The sequence below is a fragment of the Cuculus canorus genome, chromosome Z, assembly GCF_017976375.1.
Source record: "Cuculus canorus isolate bCucCan1 chromosome Z, bCucCan1.pri, whole genome shotgun sequence".
NCBI lineage: Eukaryota > Metazoa > Chordata > Aves > Cuculiformes > Cuculidae > Cuculus > Cuculus canorus.
Window position 1 is genome coordinate 68,304,807 of NC_071441.1, and position 24,020 is coordinate 68,328,826.

Sequence of the window (24,020 nt, forward strand, 5' to 3'; positions counted from 1 at the left end):
TACCTGGGATCCCCAAGGGCCCGTGAACAGGGACATGTGGCACCATCCTATCACAACATATGTGCTACGTGGAGTGGTGACAACTATGCCCTTTACATCACCAGGGGTTTCTTGGGGTGGGCATCCTCCTTGCACCTTCTCGGGACGTCCTGACCATCAGTTTTCAGATCGTCCCCCCCTCTGCCACTCCGTGGAGATGATGCTATAGGCTCAAGCCCTGGAGCAGGCTCCAGAGTGTCTTTGCCTCACTGCAGTCCCCACATCCTCCCCATCACAGGTAGCACCACACGCGTGAGCTGGCAGCGAAACCCACCCACTCCAACTGGAGGGGAAACAACACCCAGAGCTGCTAGTCATCATGAAATGATCATTTAATGAAGACCGTTTCTCGTGGTGCATGTGTGTGCGTGTGTGCATTGTCTCCATGTGAGCTTTTTTTATCCCCTTTATTACTTTTTTTTTATTCTTTTTTTTTTTATATATATACATCTATAAAAAATTCAAATACAGCATGTCAACAGTGGGAATACTAGGACGTACGGTATTAAATACTGCGCTTGGGTCCAGGCAGGGGCAAGAGAAGGTGTCTTTACAAAACAGGGCTTGGGGAGGAGAGCAGAGCAGGCATGGGGGCAGCAGGGACAGCAGGGGACAGTGGGGCATAGGTCTGCAGGGCTCCAGCTCTAAAGGCAACAGCAGAGCTATTCTGCTTTTGGAGGAGAATGAGACAAAGACGTCAATCGGGGTGATTCCCTGTATCCAACATGGTTAAAAGTTTGAGGGGGGATGTGGGGATGGGGATGGGGGTGGCGAAGGCTCCTGCAGGCTGCTGCGGGGGGGTACCAGTTGGGCAGCTCTCCCAGGTGCTTGGCAAGGGGTAAGGGGGGTTCATCAGTGTTCCATTTCCATTTTTTTTCCTCCTTTAAAACCCTGCCAGCTCCCTGCTTCCCACCACACTTAGAAAAGCCACCAGCTTTTCTGTCCATCATCCCCTCGAAGAGGACCAAGACCCCCACCCATGCACCCCTCCAGCTTCGCCACATGGTCAAGAGCTTGGGGGAGCGAGTCCGGTCCTTGGGGGAACCCCTTCTGCCATAGGGGGGTTACACAGCTAGGAGCATCTTTCCCCTCACCACCCCCCCATTTTCATATCCCCTTTTCTCGGTGCGCCGTCATGCTCCCTGTCACCCGAGTAGGCGGCGGGGTGGCGGGCACGTCTTTGGCGTGGGGGGGTTAGCTGTATGAGCGGGGTCCTTGGCTGCGGCGCAGTGCCCGGGCTCGCTTCACCTTGCTGGGGAAAGGGGGACAAAAATGGGGGATAGGGGAACAAGTGCATCTCCTCATTCTGGGCTGGGATTTTGTGGCTCCCCAGGGGACGGTGGCAGCTCTGTCCTCCTCCGAAGTGATGATGAGAAGCGTGATACGTCCTCAACGTGTGCAAAATCGAAGAGATAAGAGACTCAACCCAGGAGAAGGGCGGTGGGTAGGAGTGGTGGCAGTGGTGGGTGGTGGGAAGGCGTCTGCGCTGGGCTGTGACGGACAGATGGGCATCTGCAAGTGGGGAGGAGAGGGGTCACCAGTCCCACTCAGGGCTCGGCTGTGCCTAGCCACTGAAGCAACACGCTGAGCAGAACTTGACCTTTTTCTTGGGGAAACTCAGCGCTTCTCAGAACTCAAAACCATCACTTCCACCTCCTTCTCCCAGGCCCATCCACCCCTCTCTATGTGCCGTCGCCTCTCCAACTGACACCACAAACGTCACATGTGGAGATGACACAGTTGGAGGGAAGCAAAAGACGCCAAGCCCATGGGGATGAGTGGAATGTCCTTTATCTCGCAAAATGACACATGTGGCTGCTGCCACTAGTGATTGATCCCCCAACCTTTGGGCAGCATGGGTACAGTGAAAGGGCATGAGGGGGACACCCATGAGATAGCAGCCCTGGCCTGGGACCAATGGGGCATTTTTAAGCTCTCCAGGATGACAGCTCCATTCCAAGCCAAACCAAGCATATTTTTGAGATGCATGTTTGAGTTTCCCGATCTTGAGCTACTTTGCTTCCATCACTATGCAAAGGCCTTAGATGTCCAGATAGTTCCTCTGCCTCTTAAAACATCAGCAGTGGGGAAGGTGAAGAGCTGCTGAGAACAAGGCATCAAAGACCAACCCATTTGCAGGCTTTTTAGAAAATGTTTGAAAAGACATTTTTGAGATCTCCACCAGAACACCCAATCTGGAAAAGCGGCAGATTCAGTGCATTTACAAAAAACTTCAAAAAAAAAACCCACCCCAAATGGCTTGCTCTCAATGCCTTTCACCCAGAGCCTGGTTAGAGCATTTCCTCCCCAATCATTCCTGGGCCCCGGGGTTCCCACATTCCTGCTCCCTTCCAGTACTCACAACCCCACCTCTCATGCCCCTCTTTTGGGGGATACTCACTAAATAAAGAGGACACCATAGGCAGCCAAGACCAGTCCAGCTGTCCAACACACTGCCACAGCCCCGCTGCCCACCACGGCCCCCTTGTCGCAGATCTTGGTGGTGGGTGGTGGCATGAAAGAAGAGGTGCTAGCGCTTGTTGTCTCTGCAGGGAGAGAGAGTGGATTGTGAAGGGATCTAGGGTGCCCTGGGATGCATCTCATATGGATGCCTCTTTGCCCCACCAGTGGGGACATGGCTCAGTCCTGTCCCCACATTGCCCCTCTCATTGCCCTGGCTGGCTACAGCTGAGCTGTGTGGCTGAGATGATCAGCCAAGAGATAGTATAGTCCATGAGACTCCCTACTCTAACATGGTTCCTAGGGCAGAGATGCTTGCAACACCAGGCAGAGCTGGGCATCCCTCCTGGCCCCATCCTGACCAAACAAGCTGCTCTATACTAGCTCTGGGGGAATTTTGGCTAAGAGGTCATGATGAAGCAGCCACAAGTGCTCAGCAGACAGCGACCTGCACCCAGAGAACATTCCCAGACGTGGCCGTGGCTGCTGGGCTGGCTCACAGGGCCTGTCCTCCTCTGTAGGGGACCATATGGGGTGACTGTCCTTGCAGAGGGCTGCAGGATTGCAGGGAGGGCATGGTCATTCAGGCTGAGGCAGATCCAGTCACATCAGAGGGTCACAGAGTGCCCCTGGAGAGACAAGATGAGACAGGGTGCTGTGGGCCACAGGGAGTCTGTCTCAGGATTTTTAAGACCCCACCAAGGTGTCATGGTGAGGCTCAGTCACAGAGCCAGGGTGTCCTACATCAGCTCTGCATGGCTGCAGCCAGCTGCATGCACAGGGACCCACATGTGAGGGACTTGTATGTGAGGGACATGCATGTGCCTGCACAGAGAGCAGGAAGCTGCTGTTGCAAGTGGTATTTGCATTTAGCAGGTGGGTAGAGAAGCAAACTCCATACCATGACACAGCATGGTGTTCCTTCCCTCCTTCCAAGGTTTCATTCTCCCGGGGATTAGAAGCTACAAATCCCCAGGTGCTGCATGAACCTCAAGGTGCTCTACTGGGTCCTGTTTATGCAAGAGGGGTGTCTCCCTGTAGGAGTTACCACCACCTGCCTGCAGGGTGGCTTGCACCTTTGTCATCCCAATGCAGGGAGCATCACCAGGTCCTGCAGAGGATCGTGCAGGGCTCCAGCAGAGCACGACTTGCATGCACATGCTGGGGTCTGAACTCACACACCAGGTGAGCACTTGGAGGGTGGAGGAGGTGAGCACATCCCCCTCCCCACACCCGGCCACCTCATATGTACAGCCCTGACATAGAAGCCTGATTGCTGCCTGCCTGCCGGCAAACCAATGCTTCCCCCCACCCCAGCACTGGTGCCAGCTGGGGGAATTGGCATAGGGTCCACTCCAGCCCTTCTGGGAAATGGAGGGCTGATAACACCCATTTGGACACGGTCCCAGCTCTTTCCTAGAAACAAGGGCTTGTTAACTTTGTGGCTTTTATTTCAAATTGGCATCCTTCCGAGCCATTGTGCGGGGTCAGAGGTGAGGAGTGGGTAGGACTGGAGAGGGAGGGATGGAAGGGGTGTAGCACTCCAGGGAATAATAACAACAATGGCAATAATAATAACAACAATTATTATAATACAATAACAAACCTCCAGCTTTGTTGTCACAACCCAAGCATCCTGGCAAGGAGAATGCTGCAGGTGAATCAGCACTTCTTGGGCCATGGTTCACCACCAACACGACCACAGGGAGGGGTCAAAGTGTAGGGTAAAGGGCTGCAGCCCCACTCAGGGTCCTAGGGTTCTCCTTGGCTGGGGACCACACTTGCATGCAGTTGGAAAAGAGGGACCCCTCAGCCAGGACACTCGGGTTCTCCCCACGCTACAGGCACAGCCTGGTTTTGTATGTGAGGCAGGAGGCTCTCACCTGCAATCTGGGCCTCCGTGGTGAGATGCTTGGGCTCCTCCGTCCAGGGGGTAGCATGGACGGCCACGCTCCAGTCACTCCATGTGCCGATGTCGTTGTCTTTGGCTGCCACCTGGATGATGTACTCCTTGCCAGCATAGGCATCCGTGATGGTGTGTGATGTTCCATCTGACAGCTCGACCTGCAGGTAGAAGCAGGGAGGGAAGGGCAGTCAGAGGAGGTGTAAGATGACCAGCCTGCTAACTCAGCTAGAGGACGATAATACAGCACTTTGAGAAGTGATATGAGGTGTTGGACAGAGGCGTGAGCCCAGGACAGGGATGCAGGGGGAAAATGCTCTGACTGCAGATAAGCAAAAGGTCTGGTGAGACCTTATCCTGATGGAAAAAGCTCGGTGTTGGAGTGGAGCAACTTCCTCTAGGGGTCACCAGAAACTAGCGGATGTGCGGATGGCTTCCATTCAGACACTTTAGGGTAGTTGGGAGCTGGATATCCAGGGCAGTGGCTGCCTGTGCACATATGCTTTCTGGTCATCATTACCAGTGCTTGAAGAAGGCTTGCCCCTCAGCATGCCTCTGGCCATCCTCCTCCTGTGCCTGCTTGGCTTGCATCCCTATGACTGGGCCCTTGGATAAGGATCAAGCTGTGTTCAGTTGTCTTTCCTAGAAAAATTCCCTCTGTCCTCTTCTCACCCTGCCTGGGTTACTGGAGGTCCTGCCGTCCTCCTGGCGATGTGGTTCCTGGGGCAATGGGTTAACGTCCACATTTTCTGGGGATCTCTGCTCTACTTGGAGCTTGGCTTAAGCACAGGTAGATGCAGGTGCTTGGTAGAAATGCACCTAAATTGCATGGCCACCAGTGAGCAAACACACACGAGTGACAGAGGAGGTAGGCTCAGCACCCAAGTGACCTTCCAGGGATGGAGCTGGGCTTGGCCTCAAGGTCCTGGAGGCACGGAGGGGATGAGGGCAGAGCATCCCACAGAAGCTGCATGTGACATTGCCCTCCATCCAGTCTCTGAGGCTGAGGACTACTACACTGCCAGTTTCATTCTTCCACCACACTGCCTGTGGTGGAAGAATGCGTGGCATGGGTGAGACAAGAGGCACCCTTCATCCTTCTCCTGTGCTCTGGCCAACCCAAATCACCTTCTCTCAGACAAAGACTCTAGGGAGATGAGGGATGGTGCAGGTCTGACATAGCTCATGTGCAAGCACTGATGCACACCGGGAAACTTCTGCCTGGTCCTTGAATACACCCTGAAGCCCAAAGACAGAAAACATGCACCATTGGGGTGCCCGGGAGCACCTGGACCAAAGCACCTGCGGGGTCCAGGCTGCCATGGCACTATGGCTTTACACATGTATGGATGATGTGCACACCATGGACACTTAGGATGGCCTGGCCAGTGTCTAGCATGGTTAATCTCATCACCCTGCTGCTTGCAGTGGTACCTGAAAAGCAGGAACTCACCCTGAGAAAGACCCAGCCCTTTTCCAGTCCCTGCAGCACAGCCTATGCAACAATTTAGCACAGATTTAATCCCTCTGGCAGGCAAACTGCAGCTGCCCTTGTCTTTTACAGCAACTCTGGGGGACCCCTATGATGGAGGGAGGGCACTTTCGTTTTCTTGCTCCAGGTGGGAGCCATTCCTTAACTATTCCCTCTCTCAGGTCTGCATCCAGCCTGTTACCCAGCAAGGCAGGGCCCTCAGGCTCTGCACTCCCAGCTGCTCACACCGCCCATCCTGAGCCTGCAGAAGCCCCACATCTGGACCACATCTGGAGGCAGGCCCAGACGGTCCCCTTCTCCCAGTCAGTGGGGAGCAAAGGGCCTCCTGCTGCCTGCAGGGTGCAAAGCTGCTACCAAACCTGCATAGAGAAAGGCATGCATATGTCCCACCATTACAGATTTTGGGGCAGGCTGAGTCCTGCTTCTCCTCACACCACTGGCTCCAAGCTGATGCCCATGGCACTGGTGCAAAGCAAACAGAGGAGGCTGTGGTTTCACTGCAAGGCTTGTGCCAAGATGAAACATGCCCGAGCCCTATATCACTCTCAGCCAAAGCACTGGGACAACTGGTGCCTGAGCCCACCTCTACTGTCCTGCGAACATCTTCCCACTGCACCATGGGTGGCATGGAGGCAGCTACTTGGGGTGCCTGCCACAGGTGTTCAAGGTCAGAAGCTGTCTGGAGGGAGCCTGGCACGGGGGATGGATGAGCCCAGTGGCCCAGGTGGGGATCCATGCAGCGTCTCCCTGAGTTTCCAGCATACTGAAGAGGCTGAGAGGCAGCCCAGGGGTTGCACATGCTGTCTCTTGTCCATATAACAGGGTCAGGCTTATGACAGTCCTATTTAGCAACTCACGGGACCTTGGCAGGGGGGCTGGACACAGCCAGCTCGTCCTGCAGAAAAAGGATTTTAGACCATTTCACTTATGGGATAGGTGAAAACAGAAATCCTGTAGGAACTGGGCAGCGGGGAGGATGTGGAAAAGAAAAAGGAGAATGCCAATTCCTCCTGCAGGACAAGGATGTGCATTCTCCAATGCACAGGGTTTGTGGCTGAGATCCAGCCCACCACTTCCACCAACCTGCAGCCCTCCTCAAGCCCAGGACCGAAACATGAGCTGGTCAGGGTCCTCAGAAGGGACTCACTTTTGGCAACCACTACTGCACCCAGGAGAGTTGAGGAGACAACTTCTGCACCTTCTTCATATAAGGACACACTTTCACAGCCCAGGCACCCAGGAACAGGTTAGGTAGGACAGAAGATCCAGCAGGTTGTGCATCACCTGGCCTGTGCAAATTACCACACTCAGCAGCGCACCTCCCTGCAGCCTTGTGGCACAGTGAGGATGTCCCCGCCACTCAGACCACGGGATTCACACCTCTCCCACTGGCTTCAGTCACTACTCACAGGCGTAAAGTTTGTGAGCACAGTGGGACACGACGCATGTGCAGTGCCGTGCACGCCACGCAGTGGGGACCTGCCTGCAGAGAAGCAGCCCAGAGCTGTTTGGTGGTGTCTACCAGTTTGGATCGCAATACCGAAATGATCAAGCTCAATTAATTGCTAAGACAATTAAAGAAAATTCACTAGGTGAGCTGCCAGTCCTCTCCAAGCCTGTTTCTGCTGGCTTGGTCTCTGCTGGGACACAGGTGCCTTGGAAGCAGGGAATGAACGTGATGTTATCTGTATGGTGTGTGGGTCTCTCTAGAGTTTTTGGCACACCTTGAGCCCTCCTGGCTGCTCCCTGAGCCCCACAGAAAGCAGAAAAGTGACACAGCAGGTCCCACTGTTCTGACCAGGCTTCCTCCGGAGTATTTTCTCCAGCCTAAAGACCCCTCCCAGCTGACCACTTCCCCCTAGGAGTAAATTCTGCCTCTCCCCCATCACAATCAGCCTTCATCTGAGTGCTTGCAGACAGGCCATCAAAGGCACAATGGAGTCAAGTCTGTGCCTTGCCCGGGGTGTGATATTCCCCCAGAACCAAGGCTGAAGGACCTGGAGGACCTTCCTTGTAGGCTCTGGGAGAATGCTGCCCTAAGCTGCTCTTTCAGCACGCATTTCTCCCCATATATACGTCTGCAAGCAGCACTTCTGAGCTGGGCAGCCAGGGGACACATCCAGCATTTGCCATGGCGGGTGAGAAAGTCCCTGGGCGGGTGCTCCTGGCTCCACACAAAAGTGCAGCAGCAGATGGGAAAGCATGTAGGGACTGGGTCCAACTGGACACAGACCCGGAGAGCGAGGGCTGACACGCTGGGGAGGTCGTGGGGGGGGACGGATGGACACACAGCATCAAAGGGAGAGGGAGAAACTCCTTAATCCGCGTCCCCGCCACACAGAGACAAAAGTTGGAGGAAGGCTGCGCATGGTAATTTTTTTGGCTGGGGGGGTTTGCGTGTCACTGCCTGCCTTTGTGGACCTGCCAAAAGTCACTCGGGCTGGCTGTGAAGTGCTGCCCAGATTAATGAGGGATCAGTAGCCAGTGCAATGCAGAGCTATTAGCATTGCAAAAAAAAAAAAAAAAAAAAAAAGAAAAGAAGCAAAAAAACAGAGAAAGGGAGAGAGCTAAATGAAAAAGCCCTTGAACCCAGTAATTCAGCTGACAGCTTGCTGAGGACAGTGTGGGCTGGGATCTGGGATTCCATTCCCTGCTGTGTGTTCATACCTCCATCATCTTACTGGGAAATATAACAGGACTGCTGAGGGATGGCCGGTGCCTACCCACAGCCCAGAGCACGAGGACAAACCCTGTGCCACATTGATGGGATCGGCATAGACACCCAGGGCAGGTGGAGGGGAGGATTTCTTGGCACTTGGCTTCCCCCGTATTCATGCTTGTTCCCCCTGCACACGCGCTGGAGGCTTGAAGCCTCCACACAAGCTATCCACAGCAACAGTCCATGTGTGCTCTTATCCCAGTCCCTGCTCGCAGACTGGTGGCACTGCTGGAGTTAAGGAAGCCATTCACCTCTCCAGGCTTTCTGCACCTCCTCCCTGCTCCTTCTGACTCCAGCCCACTCTGGCAGGGTGCCCTGGCAATAAAGAAGGTCACTGTGCTCTGTTCCCACCTGAGCTCTGTTCCCGGTGCAGCACGACCACGTAGCAATTACTTGCCAACAGGGTGATGCGCAGGTAGGTCTGAAGCCCAAAAGGCCATTGGAAGGGGATGGAGAGGGAGTAAATCCCAACCCTCCCAGTCCTGACAGCTGGTGTCTTGGAAGGAGGTGAAGGGGAGAAGGAAGGGATCAGATGCCTCCTTCTCTGCATCCCACTGGAAAATGCATTTGTGGCACCCCCTTGGTGGCAGTGGCTCTGCTTTCCATTCTTTGACACCTCCCACTCTCCAGCATGGCCCCTGGTGTGAGAAGGGGGTGCTCCGATGCTGAGAGGCTGGCAGTGTGGGGATAGGGGGCTGGCACCCCTCAGTCCCACAGAAGGGATGCACCATCTCTGTGCATGCCAGGACAGAGATCACGCACCTGTCCCAGGTGTTGTGAGCCTGGATGAGCCTGCGTTCAAAATAAAAGGAGCACTGCAGTTAAGGTGGAGCTGATCTGCTCACACAGCCTGTGCCACCCACAGCGAGCAGGGGGACACAGAAAAAAATCCCTTGAAAAAGCACAGCCTGAGTTTGCCATGCATTTCATATCTCCACAGCTTCTCACACCCCTAGATATTCCCTGGGTTATCCTGGATAAGCAGAAAATGGGAACTGGGAGGGGGACAGGGCACTCCAGTGGCATTGATTTCACAGCTTCTTTTCCCCTTAACCACTGACCAGATCCTGCGATCTGACTGCACAGAGTTTTTTCAGGGACTGGTGCCACAAAAGCAGCTGCTGTTTCAGGTGACTTCAGTCCCTGCAACTGTGTGGGAATCCTGACAGGTGGGAGGAACAGGGGAACAGGCTAAAATAAAAGCAGGGGTAACCCCCCAAAGCTGCTGGGAAGAGCAGGAAGGTTACTGCGAACAGCCAATGCAGCCCACAAAAAGATGTTTTGAAGCAGAAGACATGTTTTGCTTTTTTCCCTTCAGAGCCATGTCTGGAGGGCAAATAAGTCTGACATTCACTACTAATAAAAGAGCCCCCGTCCATGTACCTCCTCCCTCTACAGCGCCACAGGAATCAGTTGGGCTAAACCCAGACAAAACTTTCTGCCTGGGCTCTGGAATAATTGAAGGACTGGAAAAAGGGAATGACTCCCTCTTATTCTCTGCCAGCTGCGTAGCGGAGGAGCCCAGCAGGGTCTGAGCTGGGGTCTCTGCCATCACCTGCCCCAAAAAGGCTGCTGTGCTGCTGCTGCACATAGCCCAGCCCTGCTGCTGGTCTGGGAGGATGTGTTATCACAGCGCTCCTCTGCAGCTTGGGTTGTGTCACACCAGATGTGGCTGAACGGCTCCCTCCTGGTTTAAAATAAAGTGCAACTTTGAAAGCAGAGCTGTAAGCTCATTCATAAGGGGACTTTTTCTCCAGATGTGCTGTCCCCTCCTGCCAAGTGACAACTGGCTAAGCTCACTTTCACTTGTGTCTGTGGGCAGGCTGGAACTGGGGATGTTCAGGGCACTGAGCACTAGCTCTAACTCTGCGCAGCACTAGCATCTGCTGCCTGTAGATACATTTACCATGCTGATGTAGTGGGTTGGGGGTGAAAGCAAACGGATGCAGCTTGTGTGTGGGCACAGGCACCTGTCTGGCATGGTCTGCATGCAGGCAGTGAAAGGTAAGCTTGCCAGCACCATCCTGCCTATGTGTAGCTGTGTGAGCATGCAGGTGAGCACAGGTACGATAGTGCATGCATGAGTGTGCTGGTGCTCAGTGGCACTATCAAGGCTGCCTCTGGAGGCTTGATCCTGCTGTATGATCTGTACTTTCAGGTCACCAGCAGCTCCCGAGGGGGCTGAGAGCACCCAGGCAGTGCCAGCCAAGGGTTCCAAGCCCAGTTCCATCCCTTGAGCTGAGGAGGATGCAGAAGGTGACTTCCAAGCACTTCCCACTTGACTTCCCTCTGAAACACTGGCTATTCCAGCCTTGCCGATCCCATGCCAAGCTGCAAGCAACACTATTACAGCCTCAATATTTTGCTCCCACCTATTAATTCTCTCTTCTTATTTTTTTTCCCCCTTCTTTTTTAAACACTGACTTTGCAGCCAGGAGGGGAAGTGAGAGAAGTGCTGCAATAAAAGCTACCAGACGTGAAGCTGTAACCCAGCTCTCTCAGGGTGACCTCCCTGCCAAGGTTGCCTTGCAAAGAGGAGGAGCACAGGCAAAGTGGCAGAGGCACAGGGGGATACAAATGGGCATGAAGAAACACACCCACTGCAAAGTGACATTATTGCCACACTGATGGGGATGCAGCTCCGGGAGGCAGTGGCACTAATTGCCTTCCATGGCTCCATCCCTCCCCCTTGCCTGTCACAGGCAGGATACACTTTAGCGCATATTTTCAGGTTATTTTGGGCTGCCCAAGGCAGGAAATTCCAGGCACAGCCTGCGAGAGTCACCTATTTGGCTGAATAATTTTGCTTTGCCTTGAGAGCTTGAGCTTGGAGCCTTGGCAGTGACCCCTGCCCCCAACAAATGAGTGACAGTGGCTGGGCCAGAGGACCGTGCCCTCCTCACACTGAAGAATGCAACAACCAAATATTTGGCAATACCCACAAACTGCCAAATTTGCCTTTGCTCAGCAGCAGAATTGGCACAGACAACTGCATCAGAGCCTCTGTGGCCCCAGTTCCAAAAATCCCAGGATGGTGGGAGGACTTCTGCTTGATTTTCCAAAGAAGGACATTTCCAGTCTTTGCAAATGCTCATGGACGTGGCTCTAATGCTTCCAAAACAGAAGAGGAAGTTGAGAACCCAACCGCATTATTAGCTTTAAATATCTCATGACCTTTTACTGCAAATCTCAAGATCTGAGGCGCAGCCCGTCTCATGGTTCGTTAACATTTCATGTTGTCAGTGCGACCAATGGGTTCAATTAGACTTCATGACAGCATCTGCAAATTGCTGGCAACCCATTGGAGGAAATCTTCCCTCGGCCTGGCCACCAGCTCTGACACTGCTTAAGAAATACCTTCTGAGGCTTGGCATGTTCCCAGGACATGCACTGAGCTGATCAGTGCTCAGCACACGTGATCTCCCCACAAAAATTGGGAAAACAGGAGACCCTACTCCAGCAAAGGTACAGGGTGGGAGCAAATTGGGTGCAAAGCTGCTCTGTGCTCCCCAAAGATGCTCAGGACAGTGCCTGGCCACCTGCCCACATCCAGGGGAGAGCATGCAGACGTGCCTCGCAGGGAGATCGCATGTGTGTGCGTAGCGATCACTGCTGTTGCGAGTTAACTGAAGGAGCCTGTAAAACCAGAAACCGCCTATTAGCAATCCATTAGGAAAGGGTATCCAGTTCCAGCCTAGGTAAGCCATTAGAGGAACATCTGAGAGCATTAGGAGAGCTCGCTTGGGGCCAGGATGGGGCTATAAAACAGAAGAGGAAACCACGCTAATCTGGCTTGAATTACAAACTTAAAAGCAAGAGAAAAATAAAGGATACCCTAAACATTTAATGTTTTATATTTAGGAGACAGAAGGGAAGATTCTGCCAAAAGCAGAGAATAAAAAACCTGTTTAGGCTACAAATATCCCATCTCTCTTCTGGCAGCAGAGAAACCACCAGCCCCTCTTCCAGAAAGGGAGGAGCGTGACCTTAAACTTTCTTGAGTTTCAGAGTGAGCTCAGTGCTGGTGGGGTGGAGGGGAGTCGGTGGCCACCTGATGTGACATGATGTGACACGTCTGCATCCCAAACAGCTAGGAAATGCCTGTGCCCAGGACTGAGGGAGTTGCTGTGAGGCAGCACAATGGAGCAAGAATTATCCAGCACACACCCCACTACATGCTCACATGGAAACTCATCATCATCTCTCCATGATAATAACTCCCAGAGCACATCACCGTAATTCCCAGAGCAAACTGCAACACGAGAGCTGCTAAATGGCCTAAGTGGAAAGGGAAAGGTGGGTCCAAATGGCATGCTCGGGCTCAAACCCACCTTTGCAAAGCACTAGGAAGGGGATAAGGGTGTCTCCCTGGCTCTGGATCAGCCCCAGATAGTGCTTGATGGGCAGGGATGCTTGGGCCAAGCATCGCCTGTCTAGCTCTGTGGGGGCTGGGGTGTGTGGGGGAAACAGCTTTAATGGTTAGTTTGTGCAGTGGCAGTCTCGATAAGATCCACTGCTCCCGCCACGGACGGCTTCATCTTCTGGTGCCAAGCCCTACCGTTATTAAAATCCGGAAAGGAAAAGCCTGGGAGAAAGCAGACGCTGATTGAATCAGGCTCTATGGTATTCGACAGTCCGACATCCATCTGATCCTATTAGTGCTCATTCGGTCCTGCCTACTGAGGTGCTGTGCATAAATCAGACTCTGCAAAGACAGCGGGAGGTGGAGGGGAGAAAGGAGAGCTGCTTCTTCTACTAAGAAATGCTACGTTTGAGTGGGGCCTGCATGGATATTCACAGCTTTGGGCAGTGCCTGGTCCTCCCTTCTAGATTTGCTCCTGCAGAGATGTTGGGCTTCCTACAAGGCTGCCAAGGGGGTATCAGGAGATACTTAAAACCCACAGCTGGTACATGGGCAGGTTGCCATGAGGAGGTGGGGATGGGGCTCAGCATAGGGACCTTGGGCACAGAGGGATGTGCCAGAACATGAGGATACCTAGCTCCTCCTGGCTGCTGGCAGAGATTTCTCCATTCCCTGTTGAGCTCCCAAGCTGCCTTGTTGCCACCAAGCAGGTTGAGTGCAATGCCAGCAGCCAGTGGGAACAGCAGGAGCCAAGATGGGGAGCGGCTTGTGGCAAGAGACCCTCACCTTGGCAAGAATTCAGATACTCGCCTGTAAGTGTGGCATGTATGGCTGCTACACCCTTTCTCAGGTCTTTCCCTTCAAGAAGAGACCCAACATTGGCACCGTAGGATGAGCTGGATGGATAAGGTAGGCTTGGCCCTACTAAACCGCATCTTTCCCTCTGCTGGCTGCACAGGAAGAGATGAGGACATCCCCCAAGATGCCAACAAGCAGTAGGTCAAGCAAAGCAGAACTCAGCATAGCTTGGGTACGATCCCAGCATGCTGACATCAGGTGGGTTCATTTTTGGGGTAAAAATCCCTGCATTTGTAGGGTGCCTGGAAAGGTTAAGCAGGCTGATGACGTGAAGCGGGTCTGGGGTCACAGCAGCTCTGGCTGCTGCAGCACTGCCATCCCCTGGCGTTCGGGAGTTGATTGAATTAGGCTTTGCAAATAATTCATCTGATGAATAGTGGTAGTTTTCCTCAAATCATCCACAAATCAGATTTTTCATTACCCAGCTGGCGGGGCAGAGAGTCAGAAAACAAGACTGGTATCTCACTCGCTGAATGCTTGTACTCGCTCACTGAGCAAATTATTCCCCAAACACACTTCCTCATCAGCTAGTGACAGAGGACACATCTCTCACAAGAAGATATTGATTAAAAGTGGTATCCAGGATCGCTGTGCCAAACTCAGACACCAGGAGATGAGCTCTTCCCAGCCCTTCTCACACCCACCATGAGGGCTGGTACCTTGAGCTCTCTCCGCAGCTCAAGATTTTTTTAAATATGGGAAATGAATTTTACTGACCTGGAACTGTCTTTTCCAGCCAGGCTGGCCTTGCGACCAGTGTTCCCAATACCTCTATGTATCTCCCACCATTGCTATCTGCCTGAGAGCACTGATGGAGACACTACACCATCATCTCAGAGGCCCCACAGCAAGGAGGATTGGCATGGCTCAGCTCCATGAATATGATACCTGATACCCAGTGATGAAGGGACCAGCCACCCTGAGGGTTTTGAGGTGGGAGGCGGCTCACTGGCTCTCCCACCATTTTTTGCGTACAAACCCCTGCCTTTGCAGAATGCTTGGCTGAATCAGGCTGTGGCAGGGTAAAAACATCATTTTTTTTCCACAAAACTTTCATGCCTTGAAAAAAATTACTTTCGTGTTTAGTATTTCCCATTAGCTTTTCTCCTTTTTTTTCTACAGCTTCTAAAATTCAAGCATTTCTCCTCCAAGTGAAAAAAAAAATATACCACAGCAAACTCATACCCAAGCTCCACCTCTGCTTTCTTACCCCTGAGGATGCTCCATGGATGCTCTCCTGCTCCCAGGAGTGAAGTGAAAGGCAAAGACACAAGCAGTAAAACCCTTTCCCAACCCGTCTCTGATTTCCAAAGCCATCAGCAAATGCTTCAATCTGAAACATGTCTTGCAGTGCTGCCTTATCAAAAAACCCAAACAAGGCAAGAAGAAAAAGTCACCGAGACACCAACATCTTTCAGAGACAAGAGCAAAGCCTCCCTTTCTCAGCTGTTTCTCTCCCCAGGAAAAGCTGGCTGGCAGAAAACCTTGCTTGGCTCCACAATGCAGGTGAGCTCCCTGAGGACCAGGTGCTGCCTATTTGTCCTTTCTTCTTGGGCAATGCCCTTTATCAAGCAAAACACTTAACTGGCTTTCGTCTGGCCCAGCTCAGCACAGAGGGGATGCTGGGTGAGCCGTGCCAGCATAGCAGCACCTCTGCTCAAGCATCAGATTGCTTCCGTTCACAAGCTGAGCAAGCAAGCAGCACACAGTGGAGAAGAAAAACAACCATTTGTTATCTTTCTGCAGCTAACAAATGAAATCTGTCCTCTGGGCTGCCAAGGATTTCACTGACTATTTTTTTTTTCAAAGAAACAAGAAATAAAAGTAAGAAATACGATAACATCATGGCAATCGCTTTGTGACTGTGCTCGGAGTTACGGCAAGCGGTATTTTATCTTCAGTTCAAAATCTAAATGTGGCAGAGGCGCATTTAAATGTGGTGACATTTATACTTTAAATGCCTTTTACATCTCGTTGGCAGGTTTTATATAGAACATATGTATGGAAAGTAGATAGGGGCTGTGGATGAAAATGTGGAGCAAGGAGAGGCTGCAGAAGCCATTTACAGGCAGAACGTGAACTAAAAAAAAAAAAGACAGAAAGGAAGAAAGAAGGGAGGAGAGGTAGAGAAGGAGAATAAAAGTGTGAGGGTTGCCCAATCAGTAAATAGATATTTCTTTTGGTCCCTGAACAGTTATTCCCAGTCCAACTTGCTCCCAGCCACCAGCTTCCCCTGCTCCCTCTGTCCCATCCAGCCCAGCATCACTTACGTGTTGCCACTGGTCCAGGATAAGGGGCCGATATCGCAGGAAGAACTTGAGTGGGAAAGACTCGGGGTCAGGCCAGGATGAGGGATTTTGCCAGGACACCTCCAGCCTCCGAGGGTTATTTGGCACAGGCTTGGCCACCACGTTCTCTGGAGGGTCTGGCTTTACTGAAAGAGAAGAAGGTAGCTGGTAAAGCTTTGCACACATCACCCTTTCTTATGCCTCTCAGCACAGCTGGCTGGGCATTGTGCCATGTTCTTTCCAAAGGGAGCAACCAATAAGCAGAACACCCTTTCCCCAAAACAATTAGATGAAAATCACCTTTTCTTTTTCAGGTCAGTGGCATGGCTTTCCTGGCTCAAGATAACCCCCATCAAGGAGGTATCAGTGCTGGAAACACATGCAACAACCTGGCCAGGCCAGAGAATATCCCTCCTCCACAAGGCTACTTGGGTTAGGGCGAGCAGCCCAACAAGCCCAAATTCTGCACTTTGCTTGCACTTTCTGGTTTCTAGGAGTCTGACCCACACTCAAACCTGCTTATCTCACAGTAATGTGGCAGAATTTGGCTCTTGGGTTTAGGGCTGGGGTCTTGGGGATTCAAAGTATTGGCACATTGTATTTGCCAAGGGTGACGGATTGCTGTGGTCACCCACCATCCCAGCTCTCTCTCTCTCAGCCCTGCTCTGCTTTTGGGATACAGCAATATTTTCTTGCTACCTGACAAGTATTTCAAGCAATTAACAAGTATTAATTGGCTCTAAGCTACACTATGGGCTTTGAAGTTGCAGCTACATTTAGAGTCATCCCCTGGCTCTGACCACCTTGAGCAGCAGCTTGTGAAGGTGCCAGCATCAAACTAGGCTCCCAAGCATGGAACAGGGATGCTGGGCTGTAGGAAGCCCCTCTCTGCCTGAGAGCTCCTGCCCTGCATTCAGAGGTTTTCTCTTCCATGCTGACTACATGGATTCACCTGTTGCAGGTGGGAGTTGATGTCCACACAGGGGTTTTGCTTCCCTGGGAAAGGAGGAGCAGCTCCCTGCAGCCCCGTCCTCTGCATAAAAGAGATCTCCTGCTCTTCTTGGAGCTGTATGTGAACAGGAGCTGATGTAGAGCCAGTCTGCTGCAAGTGGAGTTGTGGGTGTGCTATTCAGTGCCATCTCTGCTCTAGGATGATAATGGCATCGCAGTAACTGTCCCCAGGAAGACATCTCTTAGGAGAAACCAGCCTGTGATGCTTTCAAAGCCACTTTCTTGGCTGTGGGTGAGGCAGAAGGGGCCTGCTGAAATGAAGTCACAGCTCAGCCACCTTGTGGGACTCAGAATTGGCCCTGCTCTCACTGATACATAACCAAACATCACCTCCCTCTCTCCAGTCCTTCCACTCAGTACCCTGGCACACACGCTGCTGCAGTCCTCTTTCATGGTCATCACCACCTCCCCAACAACCTCTCCTGCTTCCCATCACCTTCCCTCTGCTGCAGTGGGTGCAAGGAGGGCTGGACAGCTTCCTTCATCCCCACTGCATCTGGTTCTCAGAGGATGTTCCTGGAGGATTTAGGAGTGGCTGGTGAGCAAGCACCCATGGGTCTGATGACAGGTGCCTAGTGCCAGATCATGGCTCCCATGGACTCCTCTCTGGGGCAGGACAGGACACAAATTTCCATTTACAGCTTTATCCTGGGCAAGCAGGACAACTTGATGAAGTTGTGATATGCTGAGCTACTCCAGATGGCTGTTCAATTCCTCTGTTTGCTTCGAATCCCTGGGCTTGGCCTGGACATCAGCTTCTATCAACGGGGACTTGGAGTCCAAACGCATATGGAAAAGTATAAATCCAGTGCTGGCTTGGAAGACTGAGTTTGCAAAACAAAGATCTATTCCGCTGAAGGAATGCAGATGACTGCTAACTCCTGCAAGAAAGTGGGAAGGGAAGTGCTGGGCTGGGCATAGATGCGATGGGATAATGCCTGGGGTAATGCAGGAAGTCTGGCTCTGATTTTTGATCTGTCACCCTGAGTGCGGTTGTGTCAGGCAGGGCACGTGTGCCTGGGCAGCAAAGAGAGATGCCATTGTGGTGGGTTGGAGGAAAGTAAAACAGAAAGGTGCCCTGATGCTGAGGTGGAAGCCACCTTCCTGTTTGCAGGGATGTGACTCTGCATCCCAGCTCCTGTAGATTGGAGACTGACCCTGCTATGCAGAGGAGGGCTGCCCTGGCTCTAAGCAAGCATGGCAGAGCCCAGCCATTGAAGGATACCGCACCCCCAGCTACAGCAAGCCTTCAAATGGCACTGTGGGCTAATGGGAAAACCAGCAGTCCCTGCTACCTCCCCACACGTCCCCCCATCTGTGGGAATCCTGCCCAGGCTATAAAGTGCATCAGTGCCAGCCTCTCCAAAAGCAAAAAGCCAAAGGTGCTCCTGCCACGTCCCTGCAAGATGCTGTGGACGTAAAAGCTGGGAGAAAGAACTGCACCTCCAGCAGCCAGCCCAGTGCGGACAGACCTTTGTCTCTCAGGACAAACCTCATTACACTGTGTTCATTGTTGGAAACACTGGGGCCAGTCCTGCAGGGGTCAGTTAAGGAGCGAGGGGCGATGGGCTGGGTCCAGCTCCCCAGCTTCTGCATGACCTTGAAAGAGTCTTTTACCCTTTGCATCCTCCTGGGTCCCTGCTCCACACATGAAGGCTTCTCCTTCCCTGGCCTTTGTCTGCCTCCATTTATCCCGCACATGGTGAGGCAGGGGCTGTCTGGCTGTATATCAGCCAGCATAATAGACCCCTGTCCTCAGAGAGGGCCTGCAGGCAGTAACATAATAAAAGCAGTAATAGTAATAATAATAATGGACGATGGGCATTAGGCTGAGTACTGGTTAAGCGGCTACAAAACCAGATGTAATATTATCCCACAGAGCTAAGGGACCATCATCAGACACTCCTGGGAAGGAGACGATGGACTTGTCTGGGAGGCAGCTCACAGCTCTTCCCGCTTGGTTTTCGGCTGCCGTGTCCAAGAGAGAGCTCAGTGTGTAAGAAGAGCCATGGAGAATGGCTTTTCCTAAAGGCTCTGCACACTCATGCTTAACTGTGAGCTATCCATCAGTCCCACTGTTGTTAGACACATCTCAAAACAAAGCCAGTGGTTCAGAAAGGCAGCTGAAACCCCGAAGCGTGGAGGGGTGCATCACCCATACTATCTCTCCAATGAGCACTAAAATGTATCCCTTGCGGCTGTTAAATATCCCCTGGCATTTTCCATGAGCAGAGGGATATTAAACTCCATGTCTTAGCCAAATGTCAGTCTAGGTAATTTAATTCTGCCTCCCTAAGTAGTATGAATTGAACTGACCTTCTGCCTAGGCAACTGTATACCCGTGTTCAGAGTCTGAATTTTGTACAGACACAGACATGTTTGTCTTCACACAGCCCCTCCAAGACGTTCTCTATCTTAATTGCTCCAGCCAGAGCTGTGAAGAGCAAATGACTTTCCCAAGTTCACATAAAGGATGGATGGCAGATTTGGGAGAGGCATCCATGCCTGCAAGACCATGTCCAAGCCTGCTTTCCTCCTTTCAATGCTGTGAATCTTCTGTTAATTTGCCCTTGGCTCACATGAGCAAAAAGGTGCTGATGTGGGATGCTGGTATTGATGTGTGGCAGTGACGCCCCTACTATCCTGTGGGATGCATGTGCAAGCTACCTGGTTCTTGGGATGAAACATAAGTGAGGAAGGTAGGGCTGCATCCTGGAGGGCCATAAATGTCCCCGTGCTGCCCCAGTCATCATGAGGTCGGTGCACAGCTCCTGACACAGAACCTCCCTCCTCCCTGTCACTTTCGTCTGTCTCCAAGCCTCCTTCTCTCCAGCTCCTCTCTCATCTCCCCTGTTTTGGAGCCGGAGCCCTGATGTCTGCATAGCTTTACCCTTCCCAAGCTCACCTTTATTAATATCAATACCTTTGCAGAAGACATAATTACAAAAACAATTTCCAGGGCTGAGATGGGTAGGAAGGCAGACCACATCTCCTACTGATGAGCAACTGGCGGTAAAGGGCTGGAAAACCTCTTTCAGTCATCACTAAAAATGGAAATGCAGAGAGACCACTCATAACTTGCTGCTAATAACCAGCACCGCATGACTGCCAGCAGGGCATGGGCTTGGGCTAGCAAAGGAAAGTACTGGTCATTTTCCACTCAATTACAACCCATCTTCCAAGTGGCTGGGGAAGGGATTTTGTGCTAGGGGCTCAGGGATGGAGGAAGGAAAGAGAAAGCAAAACCAAAGGAGGTCACTCCTTCCAGGGGGCTTTTTGTGTTTTCCCAGGCTGGGTGGGTGGTCTGGCCAAGCAGCAGGTCTGCTGCTGGCTCAGCTGCCACTGGCAGAGAGTTCTACGAGCCCCATGCTCACTCACGTTGGCTCTAGGCTGTTCCATTCCCAGCAGGGCATGAGATAAGGGATTCACGCCTAGGGTTCAACCTCCATGCAGAAGGTACAACTGTTTTCTCTAAGCTAAGGAGAAAAAGACAGGCTCTGACATCTCCAGCCCTGTGATTTTAGGAGAAGCATCATGCAGTCACTTGTTGATATCATCTCTCCACTTTAGCAGGATGTGTGTGCATGTCACAATGCTCCCAAGCAGCATTTTTCCAACAAGCTGATACGATGGCTTTGTCGAAAGCCACAGGCTTTCAACCACTCCATGTAGCAGAGGGAAACTCAGCACAGCTTCCAAGATGAGAATGCAGCACCCTTGATATTGGTAGAGATCCCCAAGGAACCTACTGGGTGCTAGATCCACACTGCCAGACCCAGCAAAGCAGGACACATCCTCAGGATTACAGTCAGAGAGAAGAGTGCCAGAAGAGAGACCGAAATGCAGAAGCTTCTGCAAACTGAGCAGGCAACCTGGGGCAAAACTGTCTGGCAAAATACACAAACGCAATGCACTTGTTTTAATTGGAAACACCAGGATGGCACAAGGTTCAGGATAGGTGGCTGCTGACCAGCAGCAGCTGAGTCCACCCCATAATGACACTGCTAAGCCTTCTCACTGCCTGCTTGAACACTCAATCACCATCCACAACTGCTCTTCTTATGCACACTGACTGTACAAAATCCCAAGAAGAATAGTATAATAATTGCATAGAATATAGAGATTTCAGGGCCACTAGATACTGAAGTGTTTATGGGAGCGGGCTGGCTTTGGGGTGTGGGACGCAGTCCTTCCTATCATCATTGGTCCATCACCCTTTCCCTAAGTGCCAGGGAGCATCTGCCATGGTGTGCCAGGGCATGTCACCTGCCATAACAACCACTGGGACACGTACAGGCAACCCGCACCCCTCCAGGCACTCTTGCAAGAAGCAGTGATCTTGCACTCATGCTAATGGCTGGCCTGGGGCAGCATTGGCCTTCACTCACTGCTCCTTTACCCCAGGCTGAGTTCAAACTCCTAAACTGGATCCGGCTTGCGCTGGTACAGGGATGCCCGGGGTTCACAACTGGGTGTGTTTCCCGAAGGGGTTGCCCTTGTGTGCTGGACAGAGGACCAGATGTTTGGGAAGCCAGGAGAAAGCCCTGAACTCCTGCAGGAGGGAATGCAAGGAACTTGGAAAATGCAGCTTAATTGCTGCCCTGCAGGCTGGAGATTACCTTGTTTTTAAGGAGTGTATCTTCCACAAACACAACAATTTCCATTTAAAGGCACTCAAATGACTGCAACTCCACCACTTTCCTGCCAAACTCCTTGCCTTGTTCTCAAAGTTTGCAATTCACCTATGAATACAAGCTTCAGATATGGACCATAGCTGCAGGGACAGATCAGGACAGTCACTGCTCCAAAATAATTTCCCTGTTTTGTTCAGTGGTGGCACCTTATTTCTTATTTGAGGTTTTCCAGAATTTGGGGTAGAAAGGGAAAATCTGAGACAGCAGCAGATCCTCCTCTTCTTGCACTCCAGCACTTCCAGCTGCTCAGGACTGGGGGACACAGCACACTGAAGGCAAAGACTGACTGCTGGCTGCACTTCAATGATTCGTTTATTTGTTTTTCTGCTCCAGTACTTGCCACATGTAACCAGCAAATTGTTTTTTTGACTGTTACTGAACTTCCTTCTCTCCCATTTTTCCTGTTCTTTGAGCATGCACAGTCTCGTCACAGCACCAGCTGTAATCTGGCTTTGGCTGGTGGCAAAAGCACTGTTCCCAGCTTCTTGCTTTGCTATGCTTGGCACTGAATTGCCTGGTCCACATCAGTCGTTCACAGTTGGAGGGTAATCTGCAACATGGGTCCAGATGTGGATGGGCAGCATCCCTGCGGCACAGCCAGTGGCAGGGACACCCTGGTCTCCAGGGCGTACCGCTCCCTATCTTACTTTGCACAGCATCCTCTGCCTGGATGGAGCAGTAAGGATTTTTAGGCTCATGTTAGGCAAAACCTGGTCAAGGATGACTTTGGGAGGGTTTTATCCTGCCCTAGGGGTAGGGGGAAAATTTGAGTACACTGTAATTTCTCTCCAATCCTGATTCCTCTTACTCTGCTTTCAGCAAAAATATCAAACACTTAGAGTAGCAAGAAGCACAATGCCACCAGGACCACACAGGTTTCACAGCACTGCCCCTGCACCTGGCAGCTGCTTCCCCAGCCCTCCAGCAGGGAGGAGCTCAGCAACCATGGGACATCTGGACCACTGGAGATAAGATCAAGCTAGGGCACCAGGCTACCAAGAGGACCAGTATGGGTGCTGCCTGTGGGCATCCTGCCCGGCTCCCCGAGGATGCTCAGGTGCTAGCATCAGTCACAACAGGGCCAGGAAAGTCAGGGGAGGCACAAGAAGGATGCCAGCATTGCTCAGACCTCAGGTGCATCTCATGCCTGGATAGGCAGAGGCTTCACTTGGAGTGTATGCCCCCTCCCAGTAGGTGATGCTGCATGCAGAGCAAGCCAACCCCAACACCGTCTTAGAGAGGTCAGCTGCTGCCATGGAAGTTACCTATGGTGAACTCGTCGAAAGTGAGAGTGGTGGAGTTTTTGCCCAGAGCATTCGTGACTGTCAGAGTCACCTTGTACTTCACCGTTGAGAAGAGCTGGAGGTATCTGATGTGACACCTGTTTTTGGGAAAGACATCCTTCTCGCAGACCATCTCTTTCGTGCCATGTCTGGAAAGCAGAGGCAAAAAGAGCTGTTACCTACAGAGCAGTGCTCAGGGTGAGGCTGCACCCTCATACCTGGAGAGAGAAGGCAGAAGGAGCAGTAGTGTCCCTGCTCTGCCCACAATCCCCATACACCCCTTCCTGCCACAGCCAAAACACTGCTTTCCTCCTGCCAGGAAATTTTGCAGGTTTATGTGTGCAATGTCTTATCCTAAGCCTTCAAAGAGACTGCAGTGAATGTCCCCATGCTGGCCCCAAGGATGAGACCTTGCTGGGATTGGGGTTGGCTCTGTGTCTTCTGTGAGAGGAATGGGGTCTCCTTTCTGCTGGTGACATAAGCCCCAGAAGATAATGCACAGCACCAGGTTGTATAAGTGTTGTGCCAGGACCTGGGCACAGGGTGGTGGACAATGCCATGTCACAGCCAGTTCTAGTTGAGGGACACTGCTGCTACCCAGCCACAGCCACAGTACAGCAAAAGGGAGTGCGTCTGTGCCAAATTTACCAAAAAACAGAAAGCAAAACTTCCACTGTGGACAAGTGGTACAGAGAGGATGGAATTGGTGGACATGGAAATTGGGAGCTCGGGGCTTTCCTGGTCCCTTCTAGAGAAATTGGAACTTTCTTGGGACAAAGCTGTAGTATGAAGCATCCATTTTGGATGTCCCTGGAACATCCTTCCTCAGGTCTGTTTTTGGGACACCAATCCAATACACTCAGCACTGGTCAGACCCACTGCTCAAGACTTCACTGCACTTCTTGGTACC

General features: G+C 52.0%; 1 protein-coding gene across 4 annotated transcripts in view; it reads right to left on the bottom strand.

Annotated features, from left to right (window-relative positions):
* Nucleotides 1-381: 381 nt before the first annotated feature.
* CNTFR (ciliary neurotrophic factor receptor) overlaps nt 382-24,020 on the bottom strand; it is a 215,172-nt gene continuing 191,533 nt past the window's right edge. For all 4 annotated transcript variants that reach the window (XM_054055156.1, XM_054055158.1, XM_054055157.1 and 1 more), the window contains 5 exons: nt 23,093-23,259; nt 16,105-16,268; nt 4,383-4,563; nt 2,441-2,585; nt 382-1,551 (listed from right to left, as the gene is read on the bottom strand). In XM_054055156.1, coding sequence (XP_053911131.1) covers nt 1,551; nt 2,441-2,585; nt 4,383-4,563; nt 16,105-16,268; nt 23,093-23,259 — 658 coding nt within the window. In that variant the 3' untranslated portion in view covers nt 382-1,550. The remainder of the gene's footprint in view (nt 1,552-2,440; nt 2,586-4,382; nt 4,564-16,104; nt 16,269-23,092; nt 23,260-24,020) is intronic.